The sequence below is a fragment of the Malaclemys terrapin genome, chromosome 22 (genome assembly GCF_027887155.1).
Source record: "Malaclemys terrapin pileata isolate rMalTer1 chromosome 22, rMalTer1.hap1, whole genome shotgun sequence".
NCBI classification, from domain to species: domain Eukaryota; kingdom Metazoa; phylum Chordata; order Testudines; family Emydidae; genus Malaclemys; species Malaclemys terrapin.
In genome coordinates, this window is record NC_071526.1 from 8,196,256 (window position 1) to 8,222,009 (window position 25,754).

The following is a 25,754-nucleotide window of genomic DNA, read 5'->3' on the forward strand; positions in this document are numbered from 1 at the left end:
AAGAAATGTGTTAGTCTCTAAGGTGCCACAAGGACTCCTGGCTGTTTTTGCTGATACAGACTAACACGGCTACCCCTCTGAAACCGGATTCTGTTAGTCATTCAGTTTCCAAACAGCGCAGGTACAAGCTTGTGGCGAGTCTCATACACTACATCAGAGACGCTGACTCCGGGGGTGCTCCGGGGCTGGGGCACCCAAGGAAAAAAAATAGGGGGTGCCCAGCAGCTACAGGGGTGATCAGCTGTCAGCAGCCGCCAGTTCCCCTACGTGCCTTTGACAGTACAGCGTGGACTGGCCACACATTTGATTCCTACAGGCACTTTCAGAGCGGCAATAGCACCCACATGATAGTTATGTTACGGGTGGCCACCCAGCCCAGTGTGAAGAGCGGGGACAGTGGAAGCAGCTGGCGGGAGGGAGGGACGTTCTGTGCAGGAGACCCAGCGCATTTCCCCGCGGTGATGGGTCCCACCGGGGGATAGGGTGAGCAGATGTCCCGATGTTATAGGGACAGTCCCCATTTTTGGGTCTTTTTCTTATATAGGCTCCTATTACCCCCCCACTCCCTGTCCGGATTTTTCACACTTGCTGTCTGGTCACCCTACCCGGGAGCTGGGCTCTCCCCGTTTAGCCCGAGGGGGGCCTCTACGATCCCCCCCCCCACTCTTGCTGGGCAGAGCCTGCCCCTGGCGGGGGTCGCTTCGCCCCACCCCGCCTGCCACTCGCAAACTTTTCCCCGGCAGCCGGGAGCTGCCCCCCGCGCGGGGACTCACCGCTCTGGGCGCCGGCCGGCGAGACATCCAGCGGCCGCAGCAGCTGGAACAGCTGGAGCAGCAGCGGCGCCCGCAGCCGGGAGCGCATCGCAGCGGCGCCCGCAGCAGCCCGGTCCGGAGTGACTCCGGCCCCGCAGCGCTGCAGCCCCCGGGCCGCTGCAGCCCGGCGCGCGGGAGTCTCCCCGCCCCTCCCCGGCCATTGGCTGCAGCCGCCGGCCCGGCCCTGGCCACTGGCCTCTCCGCGCTGCCGATCAGCGGGCGGGCGGAGCGGGGGTCCCAGGCTCTCCCCGGCGGGCTGCCCTATTATGGAAGCGGGGCGAAGGCGCGGGCAGGGGCAGGGGCAGGTGCGGGAGCTGGGCTCTGCCGGCGGCGGGACGCGGGGAGTGGGACGCGGGAGCGACTCGCCCGGAGGAGGAGGCGGAGCTCTGTCGGGCTGGGGTATAAAGTCAAGCAGAAACCTCCGATACCTGCCCCTAGAGCAGCGGGTCTCCGCCAGGGACACCCAGAGGTGTCTCCCACACCTACCCACCTAGATCGGGTTTCAGAGGGGCAGCCCTGTTCGTCTGAATCAGCAAAAAGAAGGAGGAGTCCTGGTGGCACCTTAGAGACGAACACGTTTCTATCTATCTTCCTACTGTATTTTCCACTGCATGCATCCCAGGAAGTGGGTTTTACCCCAGGAAAGCTTATGCCCAAAGAAATGTGTTAGTCTCTAAGGTGCCACAAGGACGCCTCCTTCTTTGTACCTAGATCAGTGTTTCTCACCAGGGGAGCCATGACCCCTGGGGGCTGCAGGACAAGGTTAGGGGGGACTCAGGCCTCCGCGTTCGGAAAGGGAGATAGTCGCTGGGAAAGGTTGAGAACCGCTGCAGGAGAGCAGCCCATCAGTGCTGGAGTTTGAAAGGAGAAGGGCCCCTTCCCCCAACCGATCTCTTCCCCCAGGTTTGGGAGAGGATCAGAATCCAAACCAGGATCCGCACCCAAAGGTCACAACTGAAACCACTATCTCTATACGAGTGGGACACCCCCTTCCCCCCCCCCCCACACCCGCTCCATCTAGAAGCCCCCAAACATGAACAGAAATCCAGGATGGGATGGGGGAGCATCTATACCAAACAATATTTACATGTGGGTATTAAGTGTTTTTCAAATGCAGCCACTGTGACCACAGGGGTTTTTCTTGTGTCCACAGCTGCTTGGACAGTGATTGGGGTCGGGGCAAAGTAGCAGCCCCAGCCTCTCTCCCTTCCTGTTGCTCCTGGATGCAACCTCCAGCAGGGGTTGGGCCCTGTCCAGGGCCGGCTCCAGCCACCAGCTTAACAAGCAGGTGCTCGGGGCGGCCAAGGGAGAGGGGCGACACCTGTGGCAATTCGGGGGCGGCAGGTCCCTCACTCCCTCTAGGAGCTGAACTGCCACCACTGATCGCAATCGCGGCTTTTTTTTTTTTTTTTTTTTGCTTGGGGCGGCAGAAATGCTGGAGCTTGCCCTGTCCCTGTCCCCCTCTGGAGACACCTGGGCCATAACGCTGGAGGAGCAGGCAGCCGGTAAGTTCCCCACCTTCCCTGGGGCAGTGGGGATCAGGCTTTGGGCTTCAGCCCTGGGCTGGGGGCTTCGGGCTCTGACCGTGGGGCTTCGGGCTCTGACCACCTCCCCTGGACCCCCATCCAGGGCTTAATTTGCCCCCAGGCTTGCCAGGGCTGCGCAAGTCTGCTGTGAAAAGGGATACTTGTGTGTTTGTTAATATCACTTTTCAGACTTACTTACTAGCTAGCAATAAATACATTACAATGATTTGTACCTGGCCATGTGCACATTTATTTGTTTTTCCTAAAGCTAAGTAAGTATTTTAGGGGAACGTGTGAGAGCAGCCACCAGCAAGCGTTGGTGGCCGCACTCTGAGGCCACCAAAAATTTTGTCCTGAGAACCCATAGAGTCACCCTGGCCTGGAGGAAGGAGCAGATTCCAAGCCCAGAAGGGACCAATGTGATCCTCTATCTGACCTCCTGTATAACGCAGGCCAGAGAATGTCCCCAAAGTAATTCCTCTAGCAGATCTTTTAGAAAAACATCCCATCTTGATTTAAAAATGGTCAGTGATGGAGAATCCACCTCGACCCTTGGTAAATTGTTCTAATTGTTAGTTACTCTCACCGTTAGAAATGGGTGAGTTACTTCCAGTCTGAATTTGTCTAACTTCAACTGTCAGCCGTTGGATGTTTTATACCTTTGTCCACTAGATTGAAGAGCCCGTTATAAAATATTTGTTCCCTATGTCGATGCTTATAGACTGTGATCAATCCATCCCTTAACCTTCTCTTTGTTAAGTTAAATAGACTAGGTTCTTTGAGTCTATCACTATAAGGCAGGTTTTCCCATTCTTTAATCATTCTGGTGGCTCTTCTCTGTAGAGCCCCGCACAGATACAAAAATGTGTATCCACATCTGATCCGCAATCCACAAAAATTGACTGCGGATATCCATGGATTTGCAGGGCTCTGCTTACCACGGCCAGGATGAGGCTCTGAGGTATTCCCCTGCCGGAGCCTGGTCGAAGAGAGCGTGCGGGCAGCTGTGGGCAGGTGGAGGGACCCAGGCTCCCCACAGCTGCCAGCGCGGCACTCTCCAACCTGGCTCTGGCTGGAGGGGACTCGGGGGACAGCTCGGCGCCACAACCCGGCCATGGTAAGGGCCAGGCGGGCAGCTGTGGGAAGCCGTGGCAGACCCTCCACCTGCCCTGGGCGAGGGACCTGAGCCACTCCTGGCCCATATCCGTGTCTCCCAGACCCTCCCCAGGGCAGGTGGAAGAGCCGTGCCGTGGTTCCTCACAGCTGCCTGCCCAGCTGTTACCGTTAGAGCCCTGCACACATACAAAATTTGTATCCTCATCCGCGCTGCTATCCGCAAAAATGGTCCACAGATATAAAGCGGATACCTGCGGATTTGCAGGGCTCTACTTCTCTGAACCCTCTCCAATTTATCAACGTCCGTCTTGAATTGTGGGCATCAGACCTGGACACTATTCTTGCAATGGTCACACCAGTCCCAAATATGGAGGTAAAATAACCTCTCTGCTCCTACTTGAGATTCCCCTGTTTATGGACCCCAGGGTGGCATTAGCTCTTTGGCCACAGTGTCGCTCTGTGAGCTCTTGTTCAGCTTATTATCCACCACGATCCCTAAATCTTTTTCAGTCACTGCTTCCCAGGAGCGAATCCCTCACCCTTCAAGTATGACGTGCATTCTTTGTTCCTAGACAGGTCCGGCTTTAGGATCTGTGGGGCCCGATTCCGTGGTCCGGGTCTTCGGCGGCACTTCAGCGGTGGGGGGTCCGCCCCGCATCTTCCGTGGCACTAAAGGACCCCCCACTGTCGAAATGCCGCTGAAGACCCCGGAGCGGCTCCCCCCACCGCCAACATGTCGCTGAAGACCCCGGAGCGGCTCCCCCCACCGCCAACATGTCACTGAAGACCCTGGAGCGGCTCCCCTCGCCGCGTCTTCCACAGCACTGAAGGACCCCCCGCCGCCGAAATGCTGCTGAAGGCCCTGGAGCGGCTCCCCCCGCTGCCAAAATGCTGCCTAAGGCCCTGGAGAGGACCGCCCCCTGCCAAAATGCCGCCGGAGCAGACCGCTGCCAGGTGAGCCTAAGGCGCGGGGCCCTCTTACCTATGGGGCCCGATTCCGGGGAATCGGCCTAAAGCCGGCCCTGTTCCTACACCTATACATTTACATTTAGCCGTATTAAAACACATATTGTTTGCCTCAGCCAAGTTTACCAAAGGATCCAGATGGCTCTGAATCAGTGGCCTGTCCTCTTCGTTATTTAGCACTCCCCCAGTTTGCGTGTCAGCTGCAAACTTTATCAGTGATGATTTTGTTTTCTTCCAGGTCATTGATAAACACGTTACATAGGATAGGGGCCAAGAACTGATCCTTGTGGGCCACCTCTAGAAACGTACCCGCTCGAGGATGATTTCCTGGTTACAATGACCATTTACCTGCTGATTTTAAAAAGTCTAACTGTAGTCATTTCTGTTTAACATCCTCCTAGTGCATATTAGTGGAATAGAAAGAGTGTTCTCACCACCATCAGATGAGACTATGTCAGGATTGGGAGCCAGGCAGCTCTGAATTTGGATCGCTTCCCAGCTCTTTGAGCTGTGGTCAAGTGAAAAATTCGCTATGTGGCCTCAAACAAGGCTCTACGGGAACAAGTTTCCACTCATTCTGGATAATTCTGGTTTGGGGAGCTGTGTCTGAGACCCCTTGAACCTGGGTTTCAGAGGTGCTGAGCACCCACACTTATTTTAAGGTAACTAGGAACAGTGGGTGCTCCGTGTCTATGAAAACCAGGCCTAAAGAGTCTCCGATTGGGCACCCAAAGTCAACGGCCAAGTGACTTGCCTGAGGTCACACACAGAGTCTGTGGCACAGCTAGGGTTTTGTGCCAATGGGAACTCCACCGGGGGGGTCAGTGCTACAGTATGGGCCTAGGCTAGTCCTACAGCAGTGATTATGGCTTGCAGAATACTTAGACGAATGAATGAATTCCCTACTGGCGTGCGTCCCCCTTCAGTCAGTGTTTATCCCAGTAACCAACTAGCAGATTGCAGTTATTTGCTGCTTCAGGGACTCCTGGTTTTGGTTCTAGATTTGCCCTGATGCATTACGGGTAAAATGCACATCACCCTCATAAACCCAAGTAACTGCTGCAGCTGAAGAGAGTGTGTGTGTACTGTAACGGTAAATTGAAACTCACCACCCACAACACAGCCCTGCCCCTCTCCCGTGGCTTCACTTCTGTGCCAGGAGCCGGGTGGGTGTCTCTGAATCTATGTAAACGTGGATTGGGCGGCCCCTCCCTTGCCCAGCCATCTCCTTTGTCCTATGCGGGGTCAGCACAGGTATCTCTGTCCCTGCACAACTTATCTACCTACGGCCCTTCCCTAGTACAGCCCAATGTAGGGCGAAGTGAGGCACCAGGGTGAATTTCTTCCTCTGTGTCTCATTTTAACCTGCCTCTTCCTCAGTTTGCTGATCCACCCATGGGGCCATGATAGCACAAAGGAGCAGACAGTAAACTATAAATCAGAATAAATGCGTATATATCCAGCACTTTAAAATCATAATAATAATCAGGAGTGGGACAGTCAGGTTCCAGAGAAACCCTTTTTCTGAGTTAACGTTTAGTGCCTGATGCCTATTGAAACAGCAGCTCTTGTTAATTAGCTATTCACTGCAGGCTTCTTTACATCTTCCGCAGATGCTTGGCATGAGCACGACATACATTGGCACGGATGCCCCTTGGCGCCATCGTGTGGTCACGATAAGTTATACGCTGACATAGGTAAGTTGGTACAAATTTACTGGCTTCCGGAGCCTGCCTGGGCCCAAGGGTGTGGCACTGGCCTTTACCACGTGTGACGCCTCCACTGAAAGGAGGCGACACAACGCAAAATCAAAGAGAATGTTGCACTCAAGTCTTAGAGTTTGTCAAATCATAAACCCACTTAGCAAAGGTTTCCCATGATATTTGTAAACACATGTAGGGATCCAGTTGAAACAACGGGTTTAAAACAAATAAACCTTCCCCTGCAGTGTCTGCAACCCAGAGGTGGCAACACAGAGCCCCTGCCTGAACTTGAAAACAAGTGTGAGCAAAGTGAAACTAACGTTCATGGGTTTTCTTTGTCCAAGTGATATAAATGCTGAAAGTGTGGAGCAAGTTGGTATTATTGTGTTTTCTCTTCTTGCTGAGTGAGAAAGGCTGTGAGGGGATTAAAAGACAAGAGGGCTTGATTCTGATGCTGGCTGAGATGCACCTAGATGCTCTTTACATTAACTTTGCACCTGCTAGTGTTCTGGGCCAGGCCAGACCCTGCCTGGTTCAAGGGGTCTGGAGCAGCCTCAGGGACCCAGAGTCCTCTATGCCACCAGCAGCTGAGACTAGTCAGAGCCCAAGACACTCCAGTCACCCCCCTCCCCTGACACGCCAACACCCACTCTAGGGGCTGCAAGAGGGCCGGCACAGAGCCATTCTGTCCACTTCATGCTGGCTGGGAAACCCAGTCTCTCAAGGGCGGGACTGAAGGATATTGGTGCAACGAGCGGAAGTTACCACAGCTACTGACTTCAGTTCTGGGCCAGATTTTCAAAAGTGCTCCACCGCCCACCTGCAGACTGCTCCTTTAGAAACACGGCCACTTATTTTGGTGCCTAAAGGAGCTGTTTTGAAAACCTGGCTCTAAAACACTCCTGAAAGGAGAACCAGGTCTGCTGTGTGCTATGAAATCCATGTCAGGCCTTGCATACTTCCAAGCCTCATTTCCATACATTGGGCGTTTTTAAAAACAGGCCCTCCAACCTCATGTCTCCTTGTCATTCCATACCCAATCTTGCCCAAAATCTCAGAATATTTGGGATGTGTGTGCAGGCCCCTGATCTCCATCTTTCCCTCTGGAATGGGAAGACTCAGCCTCCTGTTCTGAACCCTTAAACTCCTGGGCAACGCTGGGCGGGGTGACTCAGCCCTTCATCCTTGCCCACATCAGGCTCTGTGCCGTTTGCTGCACGTGGCTCTTTCAGAGGAGACCTTACAACCTAAGGTCTTTTCTGCTCTGTGCAGGCAATAAGGAATTGATGACGGTGCTTCTCATAAGAGCAGGAGGCACTCGCACTGTCACGCAGGGCGCTGTGGGACAGGTGGCTACTGCTCTCCACCCCAAAGGGAGCTGCATTTCAGTTGGGCTGTACATGGCGGATGAGGCGCTTTGGGAGAAAAGGTGTCATAGAAATGTGAAGTGTTCTTGGGCTCCTGTTTCTAATCAAGCCTATGTTCAGCTGTCTGCCAAACATGAAACAGGCGTATTCTTCTGGGAGGGGTCATTAATGCCTTAACATATAAGGAGATGGTATCTGGCCCAAACGCTAGCTAAGTGGAAGTCTGCGGTGGCAACCAGCCATTAGGCTGACATCTATGCCCCGTTTGCATCAAACGGAGCAGTTCACAGAGCCCAGCATGCAATGCTCCCCATCTTGATTTCAAGTATCAGAGGGCTAGCCGTGTTAGTCTGAATCTGTAAAAAGCAACAGAGGGTCCTGTGGCACCTTTAAGACTAACAGAAGTATTGGGAGCATAAGCGTTCGTGGGTAAGAACCTCACTTCTTCAGATGCAAGAGGAAGAAGAAGTATTGCATTCTTCAGATGCATCTGAAGAAGTGAGGTTCTTACCCATGAAAGCTTATGCTCCCAATACTTCTGTTAGTCTTAAAGGTGCCACAGGATCCTCTGTTCCATCTTGATTTGAAAGGCTTAAGTACAAAGGCTACAAGTCCTAGCATGCAACAGTCCTGTGTATGTTAAGAAATCGAGCCAGGGCTCAGCAGTGGGTCTCCTTGGAATCACAGAATATCAGGGTTGGAAGGGACCTCAGGAGGTATCTAGTCCAACCCCCTGCTCAAAGCAGGACCAATCCCCAGACAGATTTTTGCCCCTGATCCCTAAATGGCCCCTTCAAGGATTGAACTCACAACCCTGGGTTTAGCAGACCAATGCTCAAACCCCTGAGCTATCCCTATACTGCTAGTATAGACTGGGCTGAACCATTTTCAGCACTGTTACTGAACATGTGATTGAGACTCAACGGCAAAGGAGTAATTTCCTAGTGTAGTCATGATTTCAGTGGCCTAGGCCCAGGCCATAAATCCCAAAGTCCTAGTGTGCAATTCTCCTTCTTGAGCCAAGGAGCAGGGGTGAAGTGAGGCTCACAGGGACTTAAGGTTTATCTTGATCTGAGTGGACGGCACCTGGATCAAGAGGAAGTATTTTGGGCTGGAACATGGAGCCAACCCAAGGCTACCTAGATGGAGCATTGCATGCTGGCACCTTTAGCCTTGATGGGCTGCACCCAGGGCCGGCCTTCAGGACAGGGTTAGGATGCCAAATCAACATTTAGAGAGGGGGCCACATGGTGTAGCTGACCAGCTGGTTGGTGTATTTGATCCGTCACTCTGGCAATTTTTTGTTGCTCAGCTGCTCAAGGCAGCAAACCATGTAGGGTTGGCCCTGACTGCAATTATATAAAGGCTGAAAGGCAGTATGCCTGGATTGCATGAAACTGCAGTCTGCGTGGTTCTTAAGGTGCCAGCCCTGCACTTCTGCAGGGGCCCTGTCAGGAGTCATGACCCCTTCCCATCTTCCTCCACATTCATCTGAGCCTCAGTCTTGTCCTCATCTAGAGCCCGTTTTTAGGCAGAATAGCCAGGATCCCTTCTTATAGTCCTATGGGAGGAGACAGGCCAGACAGCAGACATGGCTGAATGAGGGGCAGAGCTGCCCACGTTGGATAACTGCCTCTCAGCTGAGCAGTCTCCCACCTCCATTTGTTTTTTTTTTGGTGGGTGGGAATGTGACTAAAGAACAGATGATACACGTAAATTATTTTTAAACCAGGAAAACAATTCATTCCCAGCTTGAGGCGAATCCAGACCAGAGCTGCTTCGCCAAGGCCTATGGGGCCTCTGCCCTCATCCTCCGTTCAGGGCCACTCTCAGGTGGTTGCAATGATGAGTTTGGGTGGCAGCCCTGAGAAATCCTCGGAAAGCCAGAGTCTCTAGCCAAAAGCCTTAGAGGAACAGGTTGGCCGTAGTGAGGACATCCCCATGGACAACACCTGCCTTGGTGTCTGAACCCCCTCCAAGTGCAGGCTGGCTGAGCACATGGGCACCAGGCCAGTGTCATGCTGACACCCGCCTCCTCCCCACCCTCTCCCTAAGAGTGCTTGAACCAGCAACCCACATGTGCAGAGTCACATGGCGGGGACAGGGAAGGGGAGATGCTCCACTGAGGAGAACAGGAGTCCTGGGCCATCCCCCTAGAGGCAAGACAGGTTTCAGGCGCGGGTGACCCCCAAGATGATGGGGATGACCCCCTGGGGGGATGAGATGGAACCCCCAGGCAGGGTTCCCACGTGATCGCCCTAGGGGCAAGGTGTGGGGTGAGGGTGCCCCCCGGGGGGACCTGCACCCCCCCAGGCAGAGTTCCCACATGATCACCCTAGGGGCGAGATGTGGGGTGAGGGTGCCCCCCGGGGGACCTGCACCCCCCCAGGCAGGGGTCCCACGTGATCGCCCTAGGGGCGAGATGTGGGGTGAGGGTGGCCCCCAGGGGTGCTGCCCCCCAAGGCAGGGGTCCCAGCTGATCGCCCAGGGGGCCGGCCTGGAGGGGGCAGCACCCCGGAGACCCGGCGCCTTTCGAGAAGGGGGGGGCACCACAGCCCCCAGAGCGCAGCACAGCCGGCTTAGGCAGTAGACAGGAGTAAATGGTCCGCGGCCCCTTTAAGACAGGCGGCGGCCGGAAGTGCTGGCCACCGAGTGCTGTCGCGAGCGCGCCTGCTGCGCATGCTCATTCCTCCCCTCCCCCAGCCCCTGACTCGGCCGTTCGGAGACGGTAAGGGACGGAGGGCGCCGCGCTACGGGAGCCGGGAGGGGCCAGGCCCGGACGCGGAGTGCGGGGGGGGGGGAGTTCGGCCGCAGGGGGAGGGGGAGCCCCAGAGCGCGCCGCCGCCGTACGTGCCGCCGCCGGGAGAGGGACGTCGCGCCGCCGCGGGGGGGGAAGGGGGGCTGAGTGGCTGCGTCCGCTCGGCGCCCGCCCGCCTGCCTGGAGCGAGGGGCGGGAGGAGGGGAGGCCACACCCCCTCCCCAGGGGAGCCCCGCCCCTGGCCCCTGCGCGGGGGCACAGCTGGGCGGGGGGCGCTGGGCCCCGACCATCCTTTGGGGCGGGGAGGCTTTGGGCCCTGCCCCCCCCCCCGGGGGTCTCATAGGTAAAGGGGGTTGGTGACCTCTGACCCCTCCCATCCCAACCTTTTCAGGGGAAGAGGGCTGGGGCTGGTGACCTCTGACCTTTCGGGGGGGGGGAGCTGGTGGCCTCTGGCACGTGCCCTCCCCACTCAGTTGTCCAAGGCCACAGGTGGCATCTGGGGGAGTTTGTGCTGCCTGAGCCCTGCCCCTCCAGCCGCGGGGGAGGGGGTTGGTGGGGCAATCGTGGGAAAGCTCCTGCCCCCTTCTCCTCTTGCACTACTCTCGGTGAAGAGGAAATCTGGGATGTGTATGTCCGGCCAATACCTTCTGCTCCTCCTTCCCAGCCAGCACGCCATAGACCGACCCCCCCCCCCCACACACACACACTGACTAGGGCCCTTTGGACACCTGACTCTGAAGGTGGCATCCCACTTTCTCCAGTCCCTATGGGATGATGGGGACACAGGGTGGAGGGAGGGTCTCATGCTCTCTGAGTTCCTGACGGCCAGTGGGTAAGAGGTTGTTAGGGTGGAGACTTGCCCCATCTGATCTTCAGTGTGAAGGTAGTTTTGGGGGACAGCCATGTGCCTGTTGTCTACTGGCCGTGCAGGTGTGAAGGGGGCTGGGCATCCTCAGACCACCTGTGTGTTTAGATTATTGAGGCCTTGGGGGAGGTGGGGGGTTGGGCCTTTTGAATCCCTAGTGGTTACACCAGACTGGAGAGTGAAAGGTATGTGTATAGTGGGTGAATGCAGTGCTCTGTTCACCCCAGACATGGGTGTTACCCTTATGACCTTGACTACAGATGGATGAGTGGTGGCTGGGTGGGTTGAGTCCTGTGTTGTCCTGATGCTGAAAAGGTGACTGGTCTCATGTTCTGGGACCGATAAAAAGTGTGAGTATGTCCTCCATACCCAGGACAGGTGAAGGATCTTGCACCATGTTCTCTTAACAGCCAAAAAATGAAAGGAGTGTGGGGTCTCACCCTCCAAAGCCTGACTACTGAACGGTGACTATTTTAGGGCTTGTGCACCTCCATATGGAGGGGTGAAGGATGAGACATTTCTAATACTGTGGCCTTGGCTGCAGTGGGATGTGTGAACACTTAATGAGGGAATGTTATGCTGAGTTTCATAAATCCAGCTCTAGACGCCACTAAACATTGGACCCAAGAATATACAGCCTCTGATGTGTAGTAAGTGAACTACAGAGAGTTGTATTGTTCCCATGGGACCAAATGTGCCTGTATTTCAGGCACACAAGATGCGGAAGAACAAATATCAGGTTTAGGACTCTGCCATTCCTAGGGCATTTACAGTGCTGAATGGGGACTGCAGATACAGTTCAATTGTACGTATTCCAGGTCCAGAAGCAACTGAACTCAGCCCTCTCAGGAGACTTCACTGCAGATTTGTCTTGTCTGAGCCCAAGTGACTCATCTTCCTGGTAACATCTGACACTAGGTGCTTTGAGATGCTATGACGCTCCCAGAGTTCCCTCTGACAGAGACTGCAGATCCGATTTCCCCCTAGATACAGACAAGACCAACCTAAGCCAAGGAAATATTGAAAACAAAGGAGAACTGATTTGATAGCTAGATCCTGCCATATTCTCCTTGAGCAATTCTGAGTTGGGCATCCCAGGCAGCCACAACCTTACTGGGCCATTTGTCCATTGGCCACATCATGTTTCTATTCCTTGCTTCGTTCCGGGTCTCTTCTCTGCCATGTTCTGATTGGTCCCAAAGCACACTGCAAATCTGAACCAGGATAACTAGTCTGTCTGTCTGAAGCAGGGATGTGTGCTTTTGTTTAGGTCAGCACTTAAGCAAAGGTTTTCTTGGTAAGCTGTGCCTTACATTTGGACCTAAACAGAGTCAGGCTTAGACTCGCCTGATCTCATCTGGCAAGGTCTGCCACAGCTGGAGGTCTGCCACTGAGAACACTGCCTCCAGCAACCCAATAATGTAAACCTGGGTCTCTCTGTGAGGAGGGACAATTAATGACGTGTACACATACATGGGGGCTATTCCAGATGGCAGGAGGTGCAGAGGAGAAGGTTCTCGTATCAAGGACGGTGAGACTGGGGAAGAGCAGAGAGGAGGCCAGCTAGACAAGACGAGGTAGAGAAATAGACATGGTGTCTGAGACAGACTGGTGGAAATCTGTGGAGGGTTTTAAAACCAAGGAGAACAATCTTGAACTGGAGCCTGGATTACTTCAAACAAATTACATAATGTGTTATCCTCTCTCCATGCTTTTTAGGCAAGGATAATAATAATAAAAAAAGCAGTTAACTCCTCCGGTAATAAAATTACATGTATATTTTTCCATGTGAGCACTAGAGAATATTCCAGCAAAGCACAACAAATACTCAAGGTGCTTTCAGTAAAACACTCTGAAGATCTTTACTCCCATCCCTCCTCAACTCATCTTTGACGCTACGATCAGTCTTACATTTATGCTTGCATGCAGTGGGGAAAGATCTGGCCGGTGCATTTGTCTGGTAATAAAAGATTATGGCATCAGAATGCCTGCTAGGAATCTCGCAATTAAGGAAAATAGGAAATTAGCCCCATCTTACAAACCCGTCTCCCAGCACACTCATGTCTGCTGCTAAGACCAAGCATGTGGGCTAGTGCTGACGCTGACCTGGCTGGCCCTGATTTTGCAATGTTTGGTTCTTAAACTACACTGTACAGGTAATTGCACTCTGCATTCTGTCTGCTGTTAAAATGTTTGTGAATATGGTACTGTGGGGTTCTGTTTTTTGTCTCTCGCTGATACCAGATCTAACTGGTCTCAACTCTCTGCTCTGCAAGCTGAGAGGTACGCTCTCTGGCTTATACATGCCCATCATCAGAAGCCCAATATCCCCGTCTCTTTCATGGCACCTGTTGCACTTCAGTTTGCTTCTGCAGCATGGAGTTTGCTCCCCTTCACCTGCTCAGAGATTGAGAATCGTTCTTCTGTAAGCGTCTCAGCTCCCACTAGTCCAATATCATTTTGTTAACTGCGGCAGGACTGCTGGTGACAGTTGCTCTTCCATTTTGACACCATAGAGCATTCTTGTTCTTCCCCTGAGAGTGAGACCAGGGTAAATAGCTGCCTCTGCTTGTCCGCTACAGCACGCTTGCCACCCAGCCCTTTGACTGCATGTGAGAAATGGCAAATGCCGAAGTGAGCGTCCCTGTGGGGGATGTGGTGGTTGTACCAAGCGAAGGAAATGAAGGGGAGAACCCGGAAGATACCAAAACCCAAGTGATACTACAGCTACAGCCAGTGCAACAGGGGTGAGTGATCCATGTAGCTTTGCCTGTTCTAGACTATTGACACGCATGTGGGTGCACAGGTGTGGGAAGGGGGTATGTTTGCAATGTGGCTAATCTCATGTATGTGATCCAAGGCATGTCCATTTTCAGCATGCTCTTTAAGGGGTACTTCTGAAAGGGTTATACTTTGATTGAGTCTGTTCTGCAAGCCTTAGAGGGAAAGAGAAATTATAACTGATTAAAACGTTAACCTCTAACAATGACCTAAAGTCGTTCACATACATACTAAGGTAGTGACTTTAAGATTCAATATCTTGGGAATTCCCAAGCTAGAAGCAAGCCCTGGGTGTCTCAGAGGGAAGCTGAGAATCCCTCCCCTTTGCAATGGTTAGGAACATAGGAATTGCCATACCGGATCAGATTTGTGGTCAGATCTAGTCTAGTACCCTGTGTAACAATGGCTAGTACCAAGTATTTCAGTAGAAGGTGCAAGAAATCTCCATAATGAACAATTACCGAATAGCCTGTCCTTAGGGGAAGTCTTTTCCTAACCCCAAGCAGAGATTGGTTTATGCCATGAATCATGATGGTCTATGTCCCTTATTTTGTAATCCTATCCTGTGTAATTGGATTTTCTCATTAGACATATATAGATGTCTGATCCTTTTTTGAATCCTGCTCAGCTCTCCGATTGAATGTCTTGTAGCCATGAGTTCCACAGATTAATTATATGTTATGTTTAAAATAAAGTTATAACACTTCTGCTTCTAGTCCTAATGGGTCATGAGATATTAGACCTTAAACTTGTCATTGTTCGAGGACTAAATACTGCTCCTTCTATTTTAGTTTGTTCTATTTGGGGTCACATACTGGGCCCGCCACTATGGTATCTGAGCTTTGGGCCAGTGTAATTATAGGACAGGGGAATTTCACGTTCCCTAGTAGTTTGTTGGGTTTTTTTAATGGCCGCTCAGGGGTATGAATGTTAAAACAACGCCTGGGGAGATAGATTCATGAGCCGCATGCAGTTGAGCCAGGCAAAGGGGCATGATAAGTGCAGTTGATCACATGGAAACCACCACCTATGTGATAATGTAACTATATTGACATACACAAGCATCTGTTCCTGCTTTGGCATCCCCTACTGTGAAATATAATAAAGCCGGGGTGCTAAATGTTGGCAGCTGCAATAGATGGCAGTGTATTATGGTACCCTGCATTGGTAGTCTCTTTCTAAAGGGACAGATGACTTCCACCAGTTACATGCCTTTTAATCAATAAATATATTGCGAAAAACATTTGTACAACATGAACTGGGATGTTACATGCATAAAACTCATAACATTAAAAGTGCAGATTTATACAACAAGTAACTCTGTCCCTTTGCCTGTCGGCATGACAACTGAATCTTTCAGTCTGTGATCACAAGGAGGATATACAGTGATGCAAAATGCCACATGTGTATATCTGAGGTGGTAGGCAAAGTTGCAGTATAAACGTAAAGCAGAGAATTGGCAGTTTTACTGGTGGAGCAGTCTGGGGGTGGGGAGCTATGCATGTTTCAATCCCTGGTCCTATTACTCAGTATTTATATCTGAACCCTCTCCCCTCCCCTTCCCCCCCCCAAGTTTATAAAACAAAAGATTTTGTCCCTAAGGGACAAGTAAGCAAAAAATGAAATGAGGTTTTTAACCCTGTGCTATGAATCTTAATTTTTCCGTGATTTATATAGTTTGTTTATCGATGGACACTTTTACAACAGGATTTACGAAGAGGGCTCTGAGACCAGTGCCGCTGTGGTGGCTGTAGAAACACATACCATACACAAACTAGAAGAAGGGATTGGTAAGTTTCTTTTTGGTGTGGGCATAAACATGTCTCCTTCAGAATGACTTACAGTTTGATTTGCACCTTTAATACACTGGGGTTCTCTCACCACTGGGATTGGCAGTTGGGGATGTTGTTTCCCCAGGACGTGGAGTGCATTGTCTTGGGGTGTTCCCACCTGGATCACCAGTGCTATAGTTGACACTAGGACTCTAAATACTGGGGGTGAAATCCTGGCTCCAGTGAAATCAATGGCAAAACTTGCATGGGTTTCAGTGGAGCCAGGAATTCACCTTGGAGGCCTTCTTGGTACACAGGTGCTAGCGTCTGTGTACCAGAACGGCAGTTGTACAGTGTTTGTGTGAGCAGGGAATCCCAACAGGAACTGTTTGAGCATCGGCGCCAGTCCCTGTCAAACAGTTGGCTTCTTGCTTTGTATGGATTGATACAGGTTAAGGGTTTGGGTTATATAATGAGCTGAGCATGCTGGCTCTGCAGTGTTCCCTGCCAGTCCAAGGGGCAAGAGCCTGGGGGAAGTTCTCTCAGAATCACACAGTGGATCTTGGCTCTAGCATTCTGCCCCCTCTCTGTATGTGGATCTCCCATTGACAGTAGTAGAAGATCAGCACCTGCACGGAACAGGCTTTTGGAGCAGAGACCCACTGCTTAGATACCAGAGCAGAACATTGTCCTATGTCTTAAATTTAAACTGAGATTTCCCACGTGACAGGACGTGGTTCTACTTACTGACCCTTGGTGACCTTTCTGAGTGCTTGCGTTGGATGCATTTTGCTAGCATTGGTGATCACTTCAGACAGATTCTGCTAATATCTACGTTTTTCTTTGGGTGTCACCATTTAGAAGGAAGTCACCTACTGCAGGAGAATGGACCCTTTAGCTGCACTGGCTTTCTGGGGCTGGGAAGGATAAGAGGCGTATTGCTGAATTAGGAAGTGTCCGACTCGCGAAACTGGACGTTCACATCTCTGCCTTTGGGATTTGAGCTCCCAATAATGAAAATCTCATGTTATCCATGCTTCTGCCTGCAGACCCCAGCACCATTGAAACCAATGAGGAAATTGAGATTGCCTACCCCATCACCTGTGGGGAGAGCAAAGCCATCCTCCTCTGGAAGAAGTTTGTCTGTCCAGGAATTAATGTCAAGTGCGTCAAGGTAACTTGTTTGCTATAGAGTAGCCCGATTTCATTTGTCAGATCCCCTCTCTGAAGCTGGGACTGTCGCAGGTCATCTTCTTTCTTCCAGTGTATTTTATTTTCTCTCTCTCTTTCTCAATTTCATCTGTCTCGCTACACTGGAGTTTGTTAAATTTGCTTTGGCAGCATGGAGGGCCACAAACATGGGAGTTGGTTTTTGTCTCTGTAAGAGGCAAGGCCATGAGCAGATTTTCAGGGAGAATTTCAGGGTGGAGGGTTCTCAGCCCCATTTTCTTTCTGAGTCGCTATTGATCCCTGTTTAAAGTCCTGCTTTTTCTTTCTTTTCTTCCATCACATTCCCTTGGAGCCATGTTGTGATGGTTTCTAGGGGTGCGCAGGACTGTGTGTGTGTGAGAGAGACTTGCTGGTGCTTAACTGGGCATCAGCTCCTTGATACCAGGAGTCTGTTAGCTGTCCAGACAATCTCCTCAGGGCTCTGCCAGCCCTCACTTTGCCTTGCAGGTTAACAATAGGCGTATCTGAGCCCCTCTGAAACCATGTCCTGTAGTATCCAGCCCCTGCCTATGGATACTCACAGAAAATACCAGGTGAGCTGTCCCCAAAGGAACAGGGCTCACACCAGTTTGATCCAGCTGAGGGTCAGCTCCAATATAACATCACAGCACTGAGATATATTTATAGAGAAAAAAGTCTGTGTGTTATCAAAGGCTGAGATTTAAGAGAGAGTGAGTAAGGATAACGGAAACAGAAATAATTTTTAAAATTAAGATTGGATGTTTTTCTAAAAGCTCGGCTCTAGGAATTATTTCGGGGAAGTTCTATGGCCTGTGTTAGACAGGAAGTCAAACTAGACGATCACATTGGTCCATTCCGGCCATGGAATCTGTGAATCTATGAGTAAATGGGAGCAACTACCACTGGCTTCAAAGGTAATTGCACCTGCTTATGGCAGGAATATTGTTCATGGACTGTAAAACTACCTTTAAGGCAGCATTGAAAAGTGCTAGGGAAAGTGCTTTGGGCTTGATCTGCTTGGGCCACCTGCTGAAAAGTCATAGAACATCCTTGTAAATGTGCTGGATTTTATTCTACATTGGTATCAAATCACATGCTTCAGGGTGTAAAATGATCTCTAGGAAGGGGTTCAGGAAGGAACCACTCCCAATAGCTACCCACTATTGCATTGCCGGTTAAATACCTTATTGGGAGGAAGCGGTTTCCTTCAACTGAAGCTACTGCTAGAGACAGGATATTGGGCTAGAAGAACTGACCAATGGTTTCTGGTTGTGGTGTCTCCTAATGTAAAGTAACGTTCCCTCCTGGTTTTGTTGATCTGTCCTTCTGCCTGGCTAAATTCTTTGTTGTTGTTGTGTTTTTTAGTTTAATGACCAGTTAATCAGCCCTAAGCACTTTGTTCACTTGGCTGGCAAGTCTACCCTGAAGGACTGGAAGAGAGCCATTCGCCTTGGAGGAATCATGTTGAGGTACGATTGTCCACCATGGTAGCCAGCTTCAGCACTTCCTCAGTGCAGCAATAGAATCCTGTGCAGACATTTCATCTGCCTCTGTGTCTTCAATACATGCCAGTTAAATCTCTGATCAAGAAAAAGGGGATGGAACAGCAGATCCCTTTTAATGTGGATGGCCAGCAGCTTGCAGGACCTTTAGGGTGAAATCCTGGCCCCACTGAAGTCAATGGGAGTTTTGTCATTACTTCACTGGCAGCAGGATTTCACCGTACGTCCCAGAGATTATGTGGTGAACATATACAGGTAGGGTTGTATGGTATTTAATGGGGTATAAGGGTACTGTCACACGGCCAGAGCCGTGTATACAAAGTTGGAGAATGGAGACACGAGGACCACTGTTTTTCAGTTAAGATCTTCTGGGGGACTCGTGGGGGCACATACGTTTCTTGTTCTTCCTCCTCCCCATGTGGTCATAGCTGTCCCTCTGACCTGTTGGTTTCTTCAGGCTGAGATCCAAGCTGAGTTCACTGCATAGTTCTCTTCCCATTCTGTGCACAGGAAGATGATGGACTCTGGGCAAATTGACTTCTACCAGCACGACAAGGTTTGCACCAACACCTGTCGAAGCACCAAATTTGATCTCCTGATCAGCAGTGCCAGAGCACCAGTGCCGGGGCAACAGACAAGTGTGGTGCAGACGCCCACATCAGCTGATGGTAGGGGACAAAGCCAGCTAGAAATGCCGTGTGTTACCCTGTAGCACTTCCCTCCTGCCTCTTGCTCCCTGAGACTGTCCAGTTGTCTCTGTTTGTTTTCTGTGTGCAATGTCCTAATGCAGTGCGCCACCACCTCTCTCATGTTGCGGTCCCACATCTCAGATTACTTTTTACTTGCACCCAAGGTGTTTCAAAAGATTCCTGGGAGGGGTGAAGCTTCCTGTTGCATCTGCTGGAAGTGGGGATCAGCGGGATCTAGTTCGGGGTGGGGAGCAGCTAGCAATGCACTGGTGGTGGATGTAGACAGCTTTGGGACCCAACGGAAAACTCCTGGTAACTGACCTCTTGGCAATCTCTGTTCTAAAGTACTTGGGTGTGGAACACAGAACAGCTCATGAAAAAACACTTGAAAGACACCTGCTTGCAGTGGTTTTCCTGATGCATGTCCTATTTGCAGGCCTATTAGAGGGTCATTTGAAAGGGAGTATATTGGATTTCTGGTGGGCTCAGACATATATTGGATGGGTCTTTTTACTCTGAAAAATAAACAAATGGAATATTTAAAACCCCAGCCAGCCGGGATCTGGCTCCCACTTCTACCTCTGGCAGCGTATTTCCACCTGTAGCCTTAACAGTTTGTCCTGTTTTCAACATGCTGTAGTTGGTAACCCTACACCTTGGCTTTTGGTACCATTTACATACATGATGCATGGCTTCTGCATTGGTGCTGCCATTTCAGGCTGGTACTCAGAATAAAAATGAAAAACAAAAGGCCTTCCAAGTTTAATGTTGTTTAGAAAGTCAACCAAGCAGTTACTCTGGGTGGAGACTTTGAATGACCAATAGCATTTTAACTATGAATGCTGATATAAGGCTGATCAAATCTCATACTTCGGGACATAAGCCAATCTTTTGCAGAGGTCAAGAAGGAGATTTCCTCCCCTTGTACATTATCATACAATTGGCTACGTTACTTTCCTCTAAGTCTGAAGTGACAGCCAGTGTGTGAGGTATGATGCCAGTCGTGATAGACCAATGCTCTGATCCGATATGGACAGTCCTATGTTCCCAATGCGACAAGGCAGGGAAATGATTGACCCATTTGCTCCTTAAGTTCCCTCCTTTATTGTGATCCCTTCTGCTACTTTTACACCAGGATGGGTCTCTGGTTAACTCTTTGGACGGGGAGCGGCTTTCCATCCACAGACCCTAGTGCATTTCATAGATATGGTTCCACTGACAACAAACAACATCTGCTTTTCGCTAGTATGGTTTATAGGTACAAATAGCCTGACAGAGAGTGAAAAACACTGGGGGAGTGGAAAGTAAAACTGCTGATTGGAGCGTGAAATTCCTGGTGCCGTCGAGAGAGCTGAAGCCTCCTCTTCTGGATCCTTTTGCAGGGAGCATCACCCAAATCTCATTGTCTGAGGAGAGCATGGAGGAGGGGATTGAATGGAACTCTGCTCTGACGGCTGCTGTCACCATGGCCACTGAGGAGGGCATCAAGAAGGACACAGAGGAGATTTCGGGTAAGTTCATGCTGTCTTTTGGCTATTCTCCGCCACCCGTCCACATTTTCTGAGTGAATTTAAGGCTGATGAAAGGTTCCAGATTTACAGCCTGGGAGACTAACGTCCTCAGAACAGGTATGACATAGGCAGCAGTAGTGCAAGTTTCCCCTCTCCCCTGCAAACACACACGGTGCCCCCTACTGCAAGTAGGGGGTGAGTTCAGTCTCTAAAGCCCATTCAGTCCTTGGCCTCTCTGCTGAGATGACCAAGCAGGTCAGTTAGTGCCTGTTACGATATGGGGGCTCTTTATGAAATAGACCCCAGCCTACCAGGAACTGGGCAGAGTCCACCCACTCATTTTTCACAGGCCAGTGAACAACTTCAGACTAGTGCCACATTCAGTCGCTATTGGCCATGGCTGGATTCAAACTACTGACCTAGAGGCAAAGCCCTCCATAGCTTATTGCCAGTTCTCTGAGCCATCCACTTTCTCCCTGCACTATTGTTACAGGTGCTTTACTGGCCCTCCTCATACCTGTCCAAAAGCTTAGGCAGAATTCCCCAGGACCATAGACTCTGTGCAGACAGATCTTGTGCAGACAGGCAGAGGTAGTGAAGCACTGCTCTTAAAGTCCTAAGCTGTATGAAAGTCCTCACTAGTGATGTTTACTTCCCAGATCCATTTTTTTTTTTGTTTCTGTTTTTTGCATGTCATGTCCGCCCTGATGGCCAGATTAGAAGCCGGCTTCCAAAGTTACTGCTGCATGACAGCGCGCTGCTCTTGGAACGGTTTTAATGTAGCCTTGCGGGAAAATGCCAAATGCTTGTACGTGTCGAATTCTTCTCCCTCCTGTCTCTTCCTGTGCCAGAGGACACGCTGATGTTCTGGAAAGGAATAGCTGACGTGGGGTTGATGGAAGAGGTCGTCTGCAATATCCAGAAAGAGATAGAAGAGGTGCTGAAAGGTGTCCAGCAGCGGCTCGGCCAATCTCCCTTCCAGATCACAGGTGGGTGGGAGGCCGGCAGCCTCTGTGTTGATATTAAAGGATTATTGAAAAAGTGGCTATGGTCAGAGACGGGAAGGGAAAATTGGCCCTTTCCTACTCACAAAATCCTTTCCTGGCGTCAAATTCTCTTTTTAGTTACACCCATGTTTTGTTTTGGTCTTTTTCATTCACCTTTGGGCAGATAGATGACAGTTTCAGAAAGTCGTATGTAATGGAAAAACTTGTGCAACCTTCACTATTGCTGGAGTGCTAATGACACTGCCAGCATTATGGGCAGAAAAATTGTAGGGGGTGGTCTAACAGCGTATTTGCATATACAGATGATGCTTTAATTTGCAGCTATTGAGAGCTGCTTGAGCAACGGGTCTTTGTTTTATTTATTTTGATATGAACAGAGTTGTTCCGTCTTTGGATCTCCATGGGGTTGGGAATGCCCTCCCCAGCCAGCACTCCTGGAATTGCACACTGGAAAAATTAAGAATTTTTAATAGAAAGCACTAGAGGATTTTAGGCATGCTAAATAAATCTCACCTGCCTGGCTCCTTGACTGGAAGCTCAGGCTGTCTAAGGAATTTTAGGCACTCACACATGTGGGGTTTCCTTGCAGATGCTGCAGTCCTGAATAATGTGGCCCACACTTTTGGCCTGATGGACACAGTCAAGAAAGTTTTGGACAACAGGAAAAGCCAAACAGAGCAGGGAGAAGAGCAGTTTCTTTATACTTTAGCAGGTATGGTCAATGCCTGGGAAATTCTTTGTTAGTGAAACCTGGTGTCCCATCACAGCTCTCATGCGCTTTCCTATTTGACTTTGAACAAATGCAAAACAATACGTTACTCCCTTTATTTAAAACCTAAATTTGCCTTTTTTTCCATACACCAGCATGCAACTGGTGTGTTATCCTGTGTCACTGCAAATTATTGACATACTGCATCATGAAACACGTGCACTTGAATCTCCATCCATTCTAGGGATCAGGTAGGAATCCCCCAAAATCCCTTGTGTAGCAATGAGCCATTGGCCAGGGGTGTTAGGGAGTGTGTAGTATTAGGTATGCCCTCTGCTGAGGGAAGGATACTGGCCTTGCTGGACTTCTGGTCTGCTTCACTATGGCTGATGCTTCCTCTTCTTATTTTCAGCGATATCCCCCAAAGATCCTTATCTGAGCTCTGTTTGTGCTGGAGACCCAGCTTCGGGAGTGGCCTTGGGACTCCCAGTCCCTGCGACAGCTCATGAACGCCATCCATCCTGAGATGGCACCCAACCGAGCTCAGGAGATGGCACTCGCTGCCGCGGTCTCTCCTAGCTGGAACAGGCCTGTGCAGCAATGGCACCCATCTTCTCGGCAGTGAGAACAAGGCTGTGAGCAGAGAAGTAGAGGTAGATCACCCACTCCAGAATGAGGAGACAAGGGGAATCCCAAGGACCTTGGTCCTTAATTCTCCATCGCATTGCACCTTGTGCAGACATTTACACAAATGCAATGTGTGGGTGTAAAAAGCTACCAGCTCAGAAAGGCAGTGTTCTGCCTCCACTCTGCACAGGTGTGAATGGTCACGGCAGGGCCATAGTCAGTCTGGCCCCGGTCTTGAACAAAGTTTCCTCCTCAATCCGAAGTGGATTGAGGAGAAACACCTGATTGGACACCCGAGATGCCCGCTGCAAAATAAATAATACGTGGCACCAGATGTTGCTGATTCTATGGAGTCCCTTTAAGTATCTCCCTCTGTTTTCAGTGACTCAAGCTTTCTCTGAATGTGCTGCATTGTCATTCTTCTTGCAGACCTGGAACGCCAGCTGGAGGAGCAGAAGAAGCTCGCCAGGGATCAGAAGATGAAGTCTCAGACGATCCAGAACGTGGTGCTGATGCCAGTCAGTGCTCCGAAACCCCCTAAGAGACCTCGCCTGCAGCGCCCCGCCTCAGCCACAGTCTTGAGTCCCTCCACCCCTGTCCAGCAGCCTCAGTTCACAGTCATCTCCCCCATTGCCATCGCACCTATGGGACAGCAATTTTCAGTGGGCAACATTCCGGTGGCAACCATCAGCCAGGGATCCAGCCCAGTGACTCTCCACACCTTGCCATCCTCACAGCTCTTCCGATATGCCACCGTGGTGTCTTCCTCCAAGTCCAGTTCATCTGACACTGTAACCCTTCATCCGTCCTCGAGCTTGGCCCTGCTGAGCTCAGCTGCTATGCAGGACAGCGGTGGGTTGGCTAACGTGGCCACCGTGGTGAACCCTGTGGAACTGGTGGCCATGGAGTCTGGCCTGACCTCTACCATCCAAGCTGTAGAGGGCACCTCAGAAGATGGACAGACCATCATAGAGATAGACCCGGCACCAGATCCTGAAGCAGAGACTGAGGAATCAGAGGGCAAAGCTGTGATTTTGGAAACTGAGCTGAGGACAGAGGAGAAAGTGATGGCAGATGTTGAGGACCATCAGCACCAGGTGCACAATGTAGAGATTGTTGTCTTGGAGGATTAGCAAGGAAGGCAAATCTCATTGGTGGGATGGGTTGTTTTTTGTTTTGGTTTTGGTTAAACTTTTTTATTTTGACAGTCATCCCGTTTGTTGCCATGGATCTTTTTCATTTTTACAGTCCAAAAACGGGAAAAGCTGGAGAAACATGGAGAGGCCCAAGAAAAGGCTCCATCTCCATGGAGTGATGGACAAAATCAGCCGTTTCTGCAGGGAGGAAGGAGGAGTGATTCTGCAGACCAGAAAGGGAGAGCACCTTTCCTTCCTGAGAGTGCACAGTGATACAGTCCATATTCTCGTTTTTGCCCAGGCTAGGACTATTTTATTTGAGAGAGACTCTCTGGCCAGTAACTGGAGCATTGATCTTACTGCTGGAAGGGGTTGATTATTGCTTTGGGGGAAACAGGTACCTCATTTTTATTTTTTTCCCAGGGAAGGGAATTCTGTCCAACTCCTCATTATCAACTATGCTGGTATTTTGCTTTTGGCAAGGAAGCAGCAACCCTGACTGTAGTGTTCATTGTCCCCTTTCCCACACCCTGTGGTTTTTTTTGTTTGTTTTGTTTTTTTGCTTTGCTCTCCCTTCCCCTTTCCTGATCTGCTGGCTGCTAAAGTGCTTAAGGGTTCTGTCACCCAAATCCTGCTTCTTCCCTTCCTGGCCTTCTCCCTCCCAGGCCTTGTAAGTTTCTTTGCTGCAGGATACTGTTACAAGACACTGCTCGCTTAAGCCTGGTGCGTAAAGGAGAAGAATCAACCCACTGGTAAAAACACAGCCCTCCCTTTAGCATAGCGCTGACCTCCTGGATGTATAAAGCGTGTGTTGTGCTGTTGCTTCCTGGGAGAGCTGGACTCCACGGGGCAGGAGCCCCATCTGTTTATGCCGCACGCTGGAAACTGTACTTGCTAGTTGCTACATGTTGGTATGTGAGTTTTTTCTTTTTTGCCCTTAATCTATTTGCAGGATTAGAATGGGCATATTATTTTAGCGTTGTGACTGCCTCAGCATCCCCGCTCCCCCCGCCACTTCTTTAGTGGGGGGGCTCTTTTGTTTCTTTGTGGGGGAGGAAGGGAAGGAGGGAATCTATTTTTAGTTCAACTGTTGAATTGTGGGGAATTGGGAGGGCTGGGGGAAATCTGCTTGGCTGAAATATATTAAGCAAAACAGTAACAACAGAAATAGACCCGGGGCGGGGGGAGGAGGAGGAGGTGTGTAGTTATTTTATTTTATTTTTTAATTTTTTTTTCATTAAAAGGAAAAATCTAAATGCATCTAGATTATTAATGGGAAGGACTACCGTGAATTTTGTTATTTGTATTTTAATAGCACCTCAATCCAGATTGCCCTGTTTTGCCAGGCATTGCACCTGCACATAGGAAATAGTCCATGAATATAGCACTTGCACTGTAAACAAAGGAAGAGAGAAAGGAAATATTATTTATTAGAGACAGACATTAAAGGCCTGATTTTCCACTCGACTGTAGCTTGTCACTGGGTAAAGGGGGTGTATGATGCTACCATTCTGGGTTGGTAGCATTTTATACCCACTCTGCACGGATATAAATAACGTAACGTGCAAGGCAGAGAGAACTGGGCCCTTTGACTTGCCCCTGTTTGCACAGGTGTTTTTAGGCAGAGCTGGTAATTGAACCCAGATCTCCTGAGTCCCAGACCACAGCTTTAGCCACCAGATCATCTTGTCACCGTTTCAGGGTTAACCCCGCACC

The 25,754-nt window shown here is 50.4% G+C and overlaps 2 protein-coding genes across 4 annotated transcripts in view; one reads left to right on the forward strand and one right to left on the reverse strand.

The window, feature by feature from the left end:
• LOC128827907 (discoidin, CUB and LCCL domain-containing protein 1-like) overlaps positions 1-1,096 on the reverse strand; it is a 62,239-nt gene extending 61,143 nt beyond the window's left edge. Inside the window, exon 1 of the mRNA XM_054012125.1 lies at positions 774-1,096. Coding sequence (XP_053868100.1) covers positions 774-861 — 88 coding nt within the window. The 5' untranslated portion in view covers positions 862-1,096. The remainder of the gene's footprint in view (positions 1-773) is intronic.
• Positions 1,097-4,228: 3,132 nt separating this feature from the next.
• Positions 4,229-25,500, forward strand: GMEB1 (glucocorticoid modulatory element binding protein 1). 3 transcript variants are annotated; one of them, XM_054012049.1, is made up of 11 exons: positions 4,229-4,408; positions 6,034-6,117; positions 13,696-13,860; positions 15,572-15,684; positions 16,716-16,840; positions 18,223-18,326; positions 18,870-19,027; positions 20,431-20,559; positions 21,411-21,548; positions 22,156-22,278; positions 23,332-25,500. In XM_054012049.1, exons 3-11 carry the CDS (start codon positions 13,733-13,735, stop codon positions 24,033-24,035), a joined length of 1,722 nt encoding a protein of 573 aa, XP_053868024.1. In that variant the 5' UTR covers positions 4,229-4,408; positions 6,034-6,117; positions 13,696-13,732; the 3' UTR covers positions 24,036-25,500. The 3 variants fall into 3 exon arrangements, with proteins under 3 accessions (XP_053868024.1, XP_053868023.1, XP_053868025.1); XM_054012048.1 differs by lacking the exons at positions 4,229-4,408; positions 6,034-6,117 and adding an exon at positions 10,184-10,218; XM_054012050.1 differs by lacking the exons at positions 4,229-4,408; positions 6,034-6,117 and adding an exon at positions 10,184-10,218 and having other exon boundaries at positions 15,602-15,684.
• The last annotated feature ends 254 nt before the right edge of the window (positions 25,501-25,754 follow it).